The 13,894-nt window shown below is 43.8% G+C and overlaps 1 protein-coding gene across 1 annotated transcript; it reads right to left on the bottom strand.

Annotated features, from left to right (window-relative positions):
* Positions 1-2,990: 2,990 nt before the first annotated feature.
* On the bottom strand, positions 2,991-6,259 carry LOC104580393 (secreted Ly-6/uPAR-related protein 1). Its single transcript, XM_010227888.2, has 3 exons — positions 6,083-6,259; positions 3,795-3,914; positions 2,991-3,202 (listed from the first exon to the last, which is right to left on the bottom strand). Exons 1-3 carry the CDS (start codon positions 6,132-6,134, stop codon positions 2,991-2,993), a joined length of 384 nt encoding a protein of 127 aa, XP_010226190.1. The 5' UTR covers positions 6,135-6,259.
* Positions 6,260-13,894: the final 7,635 nt, after the last annotated feature.

The raw sequence follows: 13,894 nt of genomic DNA, 5'->3' as shown, positions 1-13,894 counted from the left end.
CTTTTCCTATCTAATATTGCACAGTCTGCATCTGAACCACTGCCCTCTCCCTGTGGTTTTGGTACTAAGCGGGTGACCTGCCCTCCTGAGCCAGCTCAAGCTAAGGCTGGATGCAAGCTGTGTTTCCAGAGGAAGGAGATGTCCTTAGAAATATGCACACAAGCAGAGAAAAACCACAGTGGTGATTCCCACCAAGGCTGCACACCTGACATAGCCCCATAGTTTGAACAAGCCCAATGAACTCCAAACCCTCTAGCTTTCCTGATCCAAGGAATCACAAAGGAGCAGCTAGCAGGAGAGGCTTCACCGTCCAAAAATGCTACAGCTGGCAGAGCTGCCCTCTTTTGAGAGGGGCGGGGAAGGCAATTGCAGAATGACATGTTGCAGGTTCAACACTCAACAAGTTGGTATTTAAAAACCCTTCCCAAAATTAAAGTCTGATGGGCTTTGATCTTTCTGTTCTGGGCAGAGGATGGATCTGCCTTCAGAGGTGCAGCTGGAAGCGAGTGATGCGCCATGCTCTGGAGCAGAGCCAAAGACCTAGGTTTGCTCAGGCAATCTGTTTTGTCTGTTGTACCCAGCCTGTGTTTAAATTTCTCCTTCTGTATGTCCACACTACCATGCCATACAAAAGTCTGCAAGGGTTTAGAATTGCCAAGCAGTGTTCTGCATTTACAGCAAAAATAAATAAAAGCAATAACAGAAGCAGCATCCAGAGCAGTTTGATGCACCCAGGGTGATCAAACTTTGCACGGATTCCCAAAGACAACAGTTCAGTCTACAACTTAGGACTAATCCTGTGTATGCAAATGAATGGTAATGCAACAGTATGTTTTGCACACCTAAGACATTATGCTAAGGGCTTCTCACCCTGCATAGTCAAGAAGCACTTTATAAATTCTTGAGGATAGCTTCTGTCTTTTGCTCTGCATGAGCTAAAGCAGATGTTCACTGCTCTGGGGACTGAGACGCATTAACAGGGGAGTCAGAGGTGATAGGACAGGACAGCCAGTACCAGCAGCAGAGTGGTGGTCCCACTAGAAAAAACTCCAGTTCTTATTGTGCATGCACCAGACGAGTCCCCCATACCTCCCCTTGGCAGTTGCTGCACAGTCCTTTTTCCTTTTTTTTTTCTAGCTCTTGCATGGACTATTTTTGAACTCCCATATCCATGTCTTGAAACTTTTGCAGCTTTTTCCCTCTCTGACACTTCCCTCCTCTTCTTGGGGTGTTCAGGAGCTTGGTGGGCTGGAAACCAGCCAGGGACCTCCTCTTCTTGCAGCCTTTCTGCACCTTTCCTGGCTAAAGGATGAGCACACAAGGAAGACGCTGTGGGTTAAGGACTGGAAGATCCAACTTTATTTTCTAGATTCTCACCCAGGAAGAAGCCTCCACCTGGCCTCTTTGCATTCAAACCTGCTCAATACTGTCCATGCAATAGATTGAAGAAAGTTCATCCCATTGCATCACAGCACAGGACCTTGAATCCAGAGGGGAAATGCTCATGGGGATAATTTCTTCCTCCAGACATTGAATGTGGAATGGGAAAGGTTATCTGACCTCCAGATGAGACAGTGTTCCAGCCCAGTTACTGCAGTAACTCCTAAAGATTAGCTTTTCTGTGGCATTTTTTTCCCCGGAGATCTCAACTTTCCCAGGATGTCTCAGGGCAGATGCCTCTGTTTTACTGAAGTATGGGGCACTTCATTTCCAGGACCGCTTGTTCCTTACATCTGTCTGCGTCCCAGCCTTGCACTTGGACCTCCTCCAAGGAATGTGATACCCTGCCAAGGCTTTCTTGTAAACGCTGTTGAGATGGGCCTTGAGAAAAAAATTACCTCTGTGAAAGCAATGAAAATAAACCCTTTCTTATTCCTTATTATTATTATTATTTTACCGCAGAGGAGGTTGCTGGGATGGCACTAATGTTAATAAGGCACCTGCCTTGCTCTATACCCTGCTGTTGCATGGGGTCCTCTGCTCCCATTGAAGGAGCTCTGGTAATAACAAAAAAATAGGGTTCAAATCTCCCTCAGAGACCATGGATAGCCAGGAATGCCTGGCTCGTCTGGATTTGGTTTCATCCCTCCTTTTGCAGCAGGCAAGAGGGGAAATCAATCCTACAGCTGTTCCAAGGGACAATGGAGAAAATCCTCTGCTGGGGCCCAGCACAGGCTTGAGTGGAGTCATTTGCCTTTCCCAGAGCCATGGGTCTGTGATAAGTATTAGTTTTCCTTTTTTCTGGCCTCTACTGTGGAGGGATGAGGGAGGGCAGAGGAACAGAAGAAGTTGCTTGAAATTGGCTGCGAAACATCTGGAAATGGGAAAGCCAGGGGCTCAGGCTGTAATGTGAGCTCCAGCAAAGGACTGGTAAAACTCTGGGCTGGCCAAACTCCCAAATCTGCTTTTGCAGGTCTAACATGCCCTGCCCTGCTAATCCTGGGCATCTTTGGAGCTTCCCAGAAATACACCCATCTCGGGACAAAAAGGCTGAGCCCTGAGCAGAATTAGACTTTGGGTTTCTGCAACTGCAAACAGCACTTTGCTAAGCAGGTCTTGAGGACACATGGAGACTGTCCATGGACCCATGGGGACTGCCCAGAGAGGTTGTGGAATCTCCTTCTCTGGAGATCTTCAAAACCCACCTGGATGCCACACTGTGCCATGTGCTGTAGATGTCCTTGCTTGAGCAGGGAGGTTGGACTAGATGATCTCTAGAGGTCCCTTCCAACCTCAACCATTCTGCGATTCTGTGACTCTGTGGGTCCTGGCAATGAGATGCAGCTCAAAGCAAAAAACATCTGCTTAGAAGCTGGAAATTCGAGGGTTTCAGGGCTCAATGTCCCAATTTTTAGCTATCTGTTTAAATCTACAGCTGTAAAGATGGATGAAGCCATAGTTGAGTCAAGATTGTTATTCTTAAGGTATCTGCAAGTTCACAAGGCCATCAGGGAGAAGATGCATCATCTGCAGCCTGGGAGGCCATGGAGTTACAGAGTGGGCTTGAAGACCATGATGAGGAGCAGGGCTGTGATGCTCAGTGCTGTGTAGCTGGTCCTCAGCCCTGGGCTGCTGGAGCTGTCATCATTGCAGAGGTCAGTGTAGCAGCACGACATGGGGCGGTTGGCCCCTATCCCACTAGAGGCAATGCAGTTCTCTGTGCAGGATCTGATCACGGTGATGTTGCCGAAAAAGGGGTAGCCTAAAGTGGACAGAAAGAAGAAAAGGGAGAGGGAGAAGGGAGAGAAAGAAGCAGGAAAGGTAAGTTTAGACACATCTCAACAGACAGCATGGGCTTCATGCTGGTACAGTGATGGGGAGACTTAATAAAAGGTGTTTAAATGTAAATAAAGTGGAATATATAAGAAGCTGAGCATCTGTAGTCCAGGTGCGCTGGCGTAATGCTGGCATGGTCATGCTGTTTTTCTCCTGTGTTACATAGTGAAAGCATCTCTGCACACAAGCAAGGACAGAATGCTGGATTTCTATGTCATGCTCACACACAGCTGTAGGTTCAGCTCCTCCAGGGACAGCACAGGGATAGAAAAGTCAAAAGAAAATAAGTAAGTGGAATTCTGTATGCTTTACTATGAAGCGGTGAGTCTAATGGATTCCTCTTGTTCCCATCCCTAATTTTAGATGACTCCACCTAGATTCCTATAGGGAAGTTAAAGAGCAATCCGTCATGGGGACTAGGAAGGTCAGAGGGCAGCGTGGGGAAGTTCATGAAATAATTCGGTGTGTGAAGGATGCATCTCTTGCTGTGACTTCTCTCAACAAGCAATGAGACTTACCCGTGTCTACGGAGAGCATTGTTGTTGTGCATGCGTTGGCTTTCAAGGGGCACAGGGTGACGTTTTTGCACAGAGAAATGTCCGTGGGTTCTTTACACGTGTAGCATCGTAAGGACTGGGCTGTAGAGGGGAACAAAAACAGGGTGCGAGTTGATCATTGCAGCAAAGAGACAGCGAGTCTGTAGCTTTTCTGCCCCACGGTTGGGAATAAGTGTTGGACCTCCAACAGAGATGTAGCGATCCTGGAAACCGAGCGCAGCTGGAGAAGTAGAAAAGCTTTGAAACCTCAGGGGGAAAAGTCACAAATCCCTGTACTCCAAGGACAGAGTTAGTGTCTCAGAAGCCTTGGCATGAACAATATCTTTGGGTTTATCAGCCTAAAAAGTGTGGGGATATAGAGGGATAAACAGTGTTAGCAGGATCCTTGGAGGATCATGGCTGCTCGGATTTCCTGTCCTATCATCTGTGATCATTCTGAGATTATTTAGGTGCATGACACAGAATAACCCACATGTGTTCACCGCCATCTATTGGCAAAACTGCAGAAAGACGATGCTTTCCTGAAGCAGAGACACCTCTGGGGCTTTTTTGATAAATCTTTTTGAAGGCAGCTGTTTGAACGTCTAACTCTCGGATTCATTTCCAGGACATCTATTTCCCTTTGCACCTCTTTGGAAAATCCAGCCTTAAGCAATGTGAGAGAGACCACAATGATGCAAGAGCCTTTTCCATCCCCTTTGTTGAGGTAAGAAGGGCTACTTTTCAAGTCGAGAAGTATGAGGAACTAGGCTGGTTGTGACCCTATCGTTTGTAAACAGGATCAGTGGAGCTGTCCTGGTTTAAATGAGCGGAGTATCTTGATATATCAATTCCAGCTGACCCACAGGAGATGGTTTTACATTTTAAAACGTAGCGCTCGTAGGGAAAAAAATCACAGAGCTGTCAGCTCCAAAGATAAGGATTATTTTTGAATATGCAGGACCAGCTTATGTATGAATGCAGTGCTAATAGTTTAAAGAATTCAAGTAACCTTTGAGCTCACCATTTTTACAGGTGAGCCGAGCGTGAGCTCTGGTGGAGTCACTTCCAATTAAGAACAGTTTTAAGCAAGACAGACATCAGATTCCCCTTATATTTCATTAATTAGGTGCGGGACTCTGGTTTCTTGGGAAGACAGAAGCGAAAGAAGAAAGTCTGAAACTGTAAGGACCATAGAATAAGAGAAGATATAAAGATAGAGGGCAGTGCTGTGTCCTACCCTGAGGCCAGAAACTGCAGTCCACCACTGTCTGACAGCACTTTTTACCCCTTAATTTAAAAAGTCTGGAAGATGAATGGTGTTGTTTGAGCTCCAGATATACTCCTAAGCTATAAGAACTCTTCCTTCCCTAGCTGCCTCCTGCTGCATGAGCACAGAAAAGTTGTTTCCCTTATCTCTGCCTCAGTCTTAACTATAAAACAGAGGGTGCTGATGCTTATCTGTTTCCACAAAGCAAACTCAGATATGGGTGTGTAGAAACCTATTCTGTCAGGTCCACAGAAAACCCATTAAACCCACAACAGCATTAAACCAGAGGTAGGAAAAGAAATAGACATATTAAGACACCAATGAAGTGTCTGAAAGAAAAAAAATACAGGCACTGAAGTGACACAGACCGCAATAGCTGTATGGAAGTAACTGCAGCTGTCCTGTTTCATTCCAGAGCCTGTAAGGAAATAGCGAGCAGATGGATTTGCTTTCAAGATGGATGGAAGGAGGAATAAGGGTAGGCAAATAAAAAATCAAGACAGCCTTAAGAAGACAAGAGAGAAGACATTTCTGCAAGCAGGGGTTTGCAGATTTTAGCCTTCTTTTAACCTTTTAGCCTTCTTCCATTTGCAACCCTCTGAACTCCAGGTGAACAGGACTCTGGATGGAAGTCTAATACCTCTAGCCAGGCTGCCTTTTCTTCAATATTTTTCAGAGACCCCTTGAAACAGCGTGCAGATTTCTGGAGCTGCAGGTTAAAAACCATGGGGCTGGTATCACCTCAGGGGCTACTCTCCCAGGCCAAGGAGGCATTTGCAGCAGGTCCCCAAAAGGCTCAGTAGGAACACAACCATGACTGGATCCCCCCACTAGATGGCCCAAGACCCTCATCCCGCAAGGACCAAGCCCAGACAGAAGCAAGGAAGGTTCCCCATCTCTTTCTATGTCCTAGCCAATAGGAATTAGTTTAAACTGTGGAGCTGGTAGTTTAATGAGCTTTCCAAAATCTTTCTAAAATTAACTGGAATTACGGTCTTACCCAACTCCACATATGCAAGGCCAAGCAGCAAACCAGCCAGAAGGGTCTTCATGATGTGAGCAGATCTGTGCACTCTGGTCAATAAGGGAGAGCTGAGCCCAGGTAGCTTTATATGCCCTTCACCCTCCACCTTCTTTTGATCCTGTGGGCGGATTCCCTTGGGTTGATCAGGGGAGAGCCCAGCTCCAGGCTGGATTGGGAATTGTAGTGAAACAAGTTCCCTGTCTGCAGAGGAGATGACATCGCCGTGACAAGCAGACTCCTGCCATACCTCATCTCTCCTCTTCAGGTTTATGTCCTGAGGCTGTTCTCATGCAGGAGGCAAAACAATGTCTTGCAATGCAAGCAGTGGCCCTGTGCAGTTTCTTGGATGGGGAATGTGACAAGGTATATTTGTTCCTTCAAATCTGGCTTTGCGAGCTGAAAACCAGATTACACCATGTGCGGGTCATGTTGGGTAACAGCAGGCAAAATGCAAGTGGCAGCAGGCTGGGCTCTCACCTGCATTGGCTCAACCTCCCCAAGACCTGTGCTGTGTTTTTATGCCCACCGTTCCCTGGGCTGGCAGCTGTAAATCTGGTTTTAGATAGATCTGTGCAGAGCTTGTCTATATTCCTATTTCCAGTGCAGTTATGACTAGACTGGGACACATTTGCCTGAATACATTTGAGAAAGCTCCACATTGATGCAGACCAAGATGGCTTTTCATCATAAATTCATGATGATAAGAAGCATTTCCTGGACCCTTTTCCTCTCTGTGCCAGCTAGCAGTTTGACATCTAATTTGTCTGAGACAGGAGTCTCAGATAAGTGGGCAGAGAGGGCTTCATCCCCTTTCCAGCCCAAAATTAAGGGAGTTGACAGTGTAGCTTACTCAGCAGCTGGGGTGTGGACATGTGATGTGCTTGCTCCAAGAGTGCAACACAGAAGCTTAGCCAGTTTCCCGATCCTGGTGGAGACTGGGGAATTCCTAATGAAAAGTTTCCCTCTATGTGTTGCCAGGTAATCTTTTCATAGTGACCTTTTTCATACCGTACACAATATTTGCAGAAGCATCTTTAAAAGTCTGGAATTATGGAAAATACTTGGCTGCTCCATTTTGATTAAGTCAAGGACATCTTGTGTTTCACGAGAGAAGGTAACCTGGTGTCGTCGCTCTTATTCTGATCTAGAGTGGAAAACTCCAGCATTATGCAATTTCCTGTGAAACAACCAAGTAACACACACACACACACACACACGCACAAAGAAATTTGTGAATCACTGTCAAGTACTCAGAGACCTGAGGGATGGAGATAATGTCAATGTACCAGCTGGTTTTATAACTGTGGGTTATTTTTCTCAGTCCCATTATGGCTGTGTGTGCAGCTATTACAAGCATTGTCATGAGTCTATCTCTTTTCCTGATTTGAGACATTTTGGGAGAGTGCTGCTCTCTCAAGACCTTGCAGTTTCTTAAGAAGCATTGCTAATGAAAATTTCCACGGTTGCAGATGACACAGGCTGTGGTGACATGATGGCATGCTTGCTTTTCTTCCGTAGTTGGGTTCCTGAGGGATAAGGAAACCAGTTCTGAGAGTGAAAATCATCATTTACATTTAATTTATTTTGCTGGGCCACTAGAGATTAGGAGCACAAAGAAAATAAGCACAAACACACCTCCCTGGTTGTTTAGAAAAGGCTCCACGTGCTGAAAGCTAGCAGACCTGGTTACATCCAGATCCTTCAGATCCTAAATGTGGACTACAAGCCACATTTGAGCAATATCTTAATTAATGCTCATGAAACTAGAGCAGAGTCAATACTCCAGGCATTCAAGGTAGCCATGTCTTAATACGTAAGCAGAGCAGGGTTGACAAAACAGCGTTCACACCACTAAAAGGCTCCTTGACAGACTATGAGCAGCTGCTAAAGAGAAGATGTCCACAATAGCACATTAGCATTGTCCACCTGTGCTTGAAAGGTGTTGCATACTGAGAAAATGATGGAATAACTCAATGTGATATAAGGAATAGTAATATAAATAAGGAACTAGATGAGTCTGTCCTGCAAGACGGAGGTTTTCCATTGTGGTGGTATCTGAACCTGGGATGTTGAGATCTGGCTGTAAAGAACAAGGTTGAGAAGCCACCAGTGCTGGAGCTGTTAAGACTCTTGCAGACTGGCTGACTAAATGGAAATGCAAAACTTCATGGAGAGAATTTGCTGGTAAAAATGCCAAGCAAAGGAAAGAGCTACAGTTATTAGCTAATCTAAAGGTAACTGTGACTGTGATGGAGCTCTGAATATCAAGTTGCACACTAGGCTGTAAGGAAGGAGGTTAGCAAGGCAATTAGCGTAGTGGTAAAGCTGTTGTACAAGGACCTGACGACTTTTCACCTGCAATTTCATTGTCTTGGTATAGAAAAATGTGAACCTGATGGAAGAAGTGCACTAAGTGAGCATTAATGGGAAAACTGGGGAAATGGGATCAACCACGAAAGACCACATGAGAAGATACTTGCCTCATTTACCTTGGCAGAGCAGAAGTTGATAGGATATATGTTTTGTTGCACACGGTATACTGCAATTAGCAAGAACTATAGAAGGAAAAGCTACTTAGGTTAAAAGATCACACTGGAATAGAGTTTAGACTAGCATGAGTTATTGAGTCCAACAATCAGAAGCAGATTTTTAAATACTCAGAAAAAATGGGTTCTTTCCAAAAGCAGAGGCAAAGTGCAAGTCCCACCTGCTTTAAAATGGAGCTTGGTAAATATGTGGGGCAAATAACCAGTAGGACAGCCTTAGACAGCTCTTAGGACTCAGGAGAGTTTAGATATTGATTTGTCTTTGTCTGGAATGGAATAAATTCTGGGCAAGTTTTTGAATGCTATCTGACAGGAGCCATAAGGGATTCCAATTAAAATGTCTTCGCAGGTCTAAGGATGTGAGAATATGAATGAGATGTGGCATGCAGAGAAAAGGGTTTGTGTGCCCAAAATCTTGTCTGATTTTTCAGTGGTATCAATCCAATATCACAAGCCTCTCGCTGTGGGACTAACCTTGTAAATAAGGTAATTGAGGTAGAGATAATCACTCTCTGCTTATCACCTATGTGAGGAAAGGCAGATGAAGTTAGCTTGGTGTTTATAGGCAAGAAGACAGTGTCTTTTATAATTATCTATCTGATCTGACTCCTTTACAGATAATTCTTGTTTTGTTGAAAAAGAAACTCGATTTTTTTAGACATGTCCCATGATAGCATACTACAAGCTTTAATATGCTGTTCCAGCAACCATTTATCAGTGGTGTGTAAAATAAGCCCTGTATTTCTAGTCTGAGGTACAATTTACTCAGCCAGTGGCTCTTACTACACCTCGACTTACCAACTCACCACTGCAATTTCGCTCTCCCCCATAGAGATGCATTTCAACTAGGATATGCCTTTGACACACTTTGGTGGGCTCTTGACTTCCTTCCCTGGGAGGTCTGTCTTCCAGTGCCTTAATCCTTCCTGTCATTTTTCTCTAAACTATCCTGGATTTACTAGCTTCACTGTATATTGCCCACTCCAGAGCTCAACGGTGTCTTGCAGCAACGGCCACCCTCATTCCAGATGCTAACAGAACGGATCCATTTGGCCTGAGATGTACATAAAAACAACTGTCTTGGCCCCTGTGGTCATGGAACTGGAGCCAAAACTCAATTTTGAGTGTCAATCTACCTGGAGTCAATGTTATTCTTGGGAACTGTGCCTGAAATCTGCCATCAGCTTCCCAGATATCGTAGTGATGGATGAGTTATAGTAAACTAGAGACACTACTGATTAGTACAATGATCCAGCTATTTGTTTAGCTCTTGGGATGAAGATATGGTGTGTTTTTGTTGGGCATTATTGGGATGACAATGGGCTCTGCTGTCATTGGTGGTGACTCAGCAGTGGGGAGCTGCACTTTCCATGACCATGGCTGCAGTGATGCTTGATGATGTGTTCAGACAACTGAAGCTCCTGCCTCCCAAGGGTGTGAGCTAATAACAAGACTATAGGCTTGTCTGGGTGGAGCAGCTCTCCACCCTCCTTATGAAAAAGTGCCAATAGGCAGAAAGGAATGCAGGCTTTTTTGGGCCGGAGAGATGGTGAAAGTGTGACCATGACTTGGTGAACATCATTCTCCTAGGAGCTCTTTCAGTATTTTTTCCTTTTATATATATGTATATTTACATATATGTAATACACAGGCTTCTCCACATAGGGGAATATCAAAGCATTAAGAGAAAGTCGCACTCCTTGCTCTGATCCAGAGGCCCTTTTTGCCCAAGCGTGTGCTTCATTTTATTGGTTTACAATCCCTGTCTGAAGGCATGAACAGGAAATCAAATCTCTCCAGGAAGAGAAGGAAATAGTACTTATATATCTCACATGCTGGCTTATGCATGATAATCTCTAAACCAAAAAACAGGTCCATAGGTACAGATGGGAGGAACTCCTCCACCCCTGCTGTAATTTTAGGAAGGGAAATGAAGTCTGTTTGGTGTTGAGAGCAAAAAGGGCAGTGTGAGGATATGGACTTTTTGTTCCTGCAGGTGGTCTGAGGAGAAAATCTTATCCCCCGCCCCTATTCTCAACACTTTCTTTGCTTCTAGATGCAGGGATGAGAGCAAACCCTTCAGGCATCACCTTGCCAGCTGTGTTTCATCAGTGCTAGGAGGAATATAATTCTGCTAGGCATTTGTAGAGGGAATTCAAGAGCCCAACATGCAGTTTTGAATTCTGCCCCAGAGGGATGGATATCTAAGAATCAGGCACTGAAAAGGTCCTTTTGACTGTATCTGTCTTATCATGATGAACAAGACATTGAGCTGACCATTGAGTGTGCTCACTGGAACTGATGCTAACTGGGAGTCTCAAATGCCATGGCCTCTGCTGATGGCACTGTCATTCGTTGTGCAACTCTCTGCAGCATTTTGGGAGAGGAGAACATGCAAAGACTGGCCGGGATGAAGAGCCTGATACCTCGCTCACCTTAGCAGAAACTCTCTTCTTTTTTTTTTTTTTTTTTTACTGGGATTTGGGTATACAGAGGAAACTGAATTTTTTCCCATATAACTTAAGACATTGCTTGCTTTTGTCAAAAGTGGACACTGACACTGAGCTAGTAACTGAGCACCAAAACTAAAATTGCTTTGTTGTCACTGCATTATCAGTATCAGTGCCTTTGACAGGCAAGTCTCACTTTACATTACCAGTAAGGATGTTCCTCACACCACTTCTGGTGTATCTCCTGTGTTGGCAGCAATGGCTGTTACCAGATAGGGACCTAGATACCTTGCTCTAAGTTAGTCTAAATAATGAGACTTCCTAAATAAAAGAAACAACTTATTGTGCCTATTGACATGGGTATTTAGTACCCATGGGACTAGCGTTGCAAAGAAGCCAGTCCTCCTTATTGAGATCTATGTGGCCATAGCCATCTTCATAGGACCAGAAGTTGTGGGAGGGCCAATTAATAAAAAATGAGGAAGAAAATATCCTACAGAAATCTGCACAGTCAAAACAGATTGAAGCAGGCCGCAGAATGACAAGTGGGAGTTATCTTACTTAACTGTAGCCTTCTACAGGATAGATGAATCATCATTTTTTTTTTTACAGCCAAATAGACACAGGCATAATTCATCTGATCTAATTTAGACACTTGCCTCATGAACAAATGAATGGCACTTGTTTCTCTTCACTGGCTTTGAAAGGCATGGGGAGCACTAGCTCCCTGGAGACTTCTGCATGGTAAATACATGCATTTGGTCAGATGTGTTTCACCCCAGAGCATGTTGTCTTGGATGGCACAGAGTCAATCCTCCTCAAAAAACACCACTAGTGGTAAAAACATTCCTTTATCAGCCCATAGGAAGCAGGGTTCAGAGAGAATGTGGAGAGGAAAGTCTCAAGGAGCTGCTCCTCCCAGAAGGGAGCACACACAACTTACAGCACAATAAATCTGCTGTGAATTTAATAGTAAAGCATCAGTCATTAGAGACCTGCCCAATTGCCCATGAGCAAAGCTATGGATGTTCTTGAATTTCTAAGATAAGAGTGGCTCTGGTGCATGGTGTTGAGTCTTTGCAGTAATTAATATTCTCCATCCTCCCCTCATGCTTTAGGAAGTGTCTACAAATGACATCTGCATAGGATAATGTGTCCCAGCTGGGACTTGGTCATTAATCTCTTCCTCGACATACTTGCCCTTGGGTCAGTGCATTGAATGAGAGGACATTCTCACTCAAGCTGGAGAAGGAAATGCCCAGTGCAGCACTGTGCATGTCTTCCCAGTCCCTCTTAGAAGAACCAGGCTCCTTCCTTATTCAGTAGCGGCTTTGCAATTGAAATGACCACAGCCAGTGGTCTCTCCCTCTGCGTTCTTTATGTGTGTCTTCTTGCAGCATCCCACACATCCCCAGAGCCTGCTCAGAACCAACTGTTAAGTTTCATTTTAATCTTCTTTTTAACTTAAGCTCCTTTTATTTGCCTACAGCACCGGCTGTTGATCTCTTCCATTCGTCACCCATTTATCCTCTTTTTGCAGAGAAGTTTTTGAGATGCCATACTCTGATGGATAGGCTCAGCTGTCTGACACACTTGGATAAGTAACTTAGTGTTGAATTCATTTAGTTTAAACTAAACAGATATTAAAGATAAATGCAGCTAAATTCTAGTGTCTGAAGAAGGGGTAAGTGAACTGTGAGTTTAAGGATGTGGAGGCTCCCCAAACCTGAGGTTCCCTAAAATCAAAGATTCAGAAACCTGTGTGGGGTTTGTTCCCCTAGTAAAGAGACAAAATGGGTGAAAAAAGAGTCTACAGGGGAATAACCGTGGGCTAATATGGGCAAATAAATATTTCAGAGATTATTCTGGAAATGGACAGGAAGCCAAAAAAATGCAAAGGAAATGTGAGTAGTGAACAAAATTATATGACAGAGGTCAAGAAAAATAAAAAGTGAAAATTTTAAACATTCAAGCTGATTTAGATCTCAGGTAGAACATTAAAATATTAACATTCTTCATCTCCTACACTGAGAGAAAAGAAAGTAGTAAAGATTTGATAAGATGAAAACTGAACATTAAACAAAACCGCTCATTCAACAAAGAAGATTCTTTTGACCTTGGGGGTAAAGATAACATGGCTATTTTGAATAAGTGTCCAGAAATAAATAGAAATAACCACACCTGAGGTAGAATAAGAGAGTTTAATATATTCAAGTCAGGATGAAGTAGGGTAGGATATTTTCTAACTTTGAACTCTTGGAGAATTGACATACAGAACCACAGGCTCAGGTTCTCTCCCAAATATTGTTCATAAATTGATCAAGGGCAAGAAGGCATCATCATGATCAGAATTTACCACTGATACTAAAGAATGAGTGAGTAAAAATCCTTCAGATGAATTTATCCGATCTCAATAGCATGCAGGAATAAGAACATATTTTGGAGTAGAGAATAATGAAAAACAGAAGGACACAAAAAACAGAATGACATGAAAGTTGGGTACGTGGCTGCTCTTCCATGATTTAACATAGCTGATTTTCAAGAGTTAGCAAAGTAACAATGAAGTATTGTATAGGAATATTTATTAAACTGAAAATGGTGGAAATGAACTGAAAAAATATAAAGGGCTAGAACTTTTTAAAGGATTGAAATTTGAAAGGTTGAAAAGTATTTAAAGTGTTGGGAGGAGGAACATCAGTCCGGAGGAACACCAGTACTCAGGAACTGGTCATGGAGCACTCCTTTTCAATGTTTCCCTTGATGATCTTGAGAGATGCAAAACAGGATGGGAT

The sequence above is a fragment of the Tinamus guttatus genome, unplaced genomic scaffold (assembly GCF_059628265.1).
Source record: "Tinamus guttatus ecotype Peru unplaced genomic scaffold, ASM5962826v1 Tinamus_guttatus_pri_ptg000032l, whole genome shotgun sequence".
NCBI classification, from domain to species: Eukaryota; Metazoa; Chordata; class Aves; order Tinamiformes; family Tinamidae; genus Tinamus; species Tinamus guttatus.
The sequence above is the reverse complement of the archived record's forward strand: the minus strand, read 5'-3'. Positions and strand labels throughout refer to the sequence as shown.

Excerpts from the sequence above, each read along its gene's own strand:
- LOC104580393 (XM_010227888.2), bottom strand. The coding sequence starts at position 6,134 with ATGAAGACCCTTCTGGCTGGTTTGCTGCTTGGCCTTGCATATGTGGAG. Across the intron at positions 3,915-6,082 it reads CCTTGCATATGTGGAGTTGG|CCCAGTCCTTACGATGCTAC; the intron begins GTAAGACCGTAA and ends TCCCCTCTACAG. Across the intron at positions 3,203-3,794 it reads AATGCTCTCCGTAGACACGG|GCTACCCCTTTTTCGGCAAC; the intron begins GTAAGTCTCATT and ends TGTCCACTTTAG.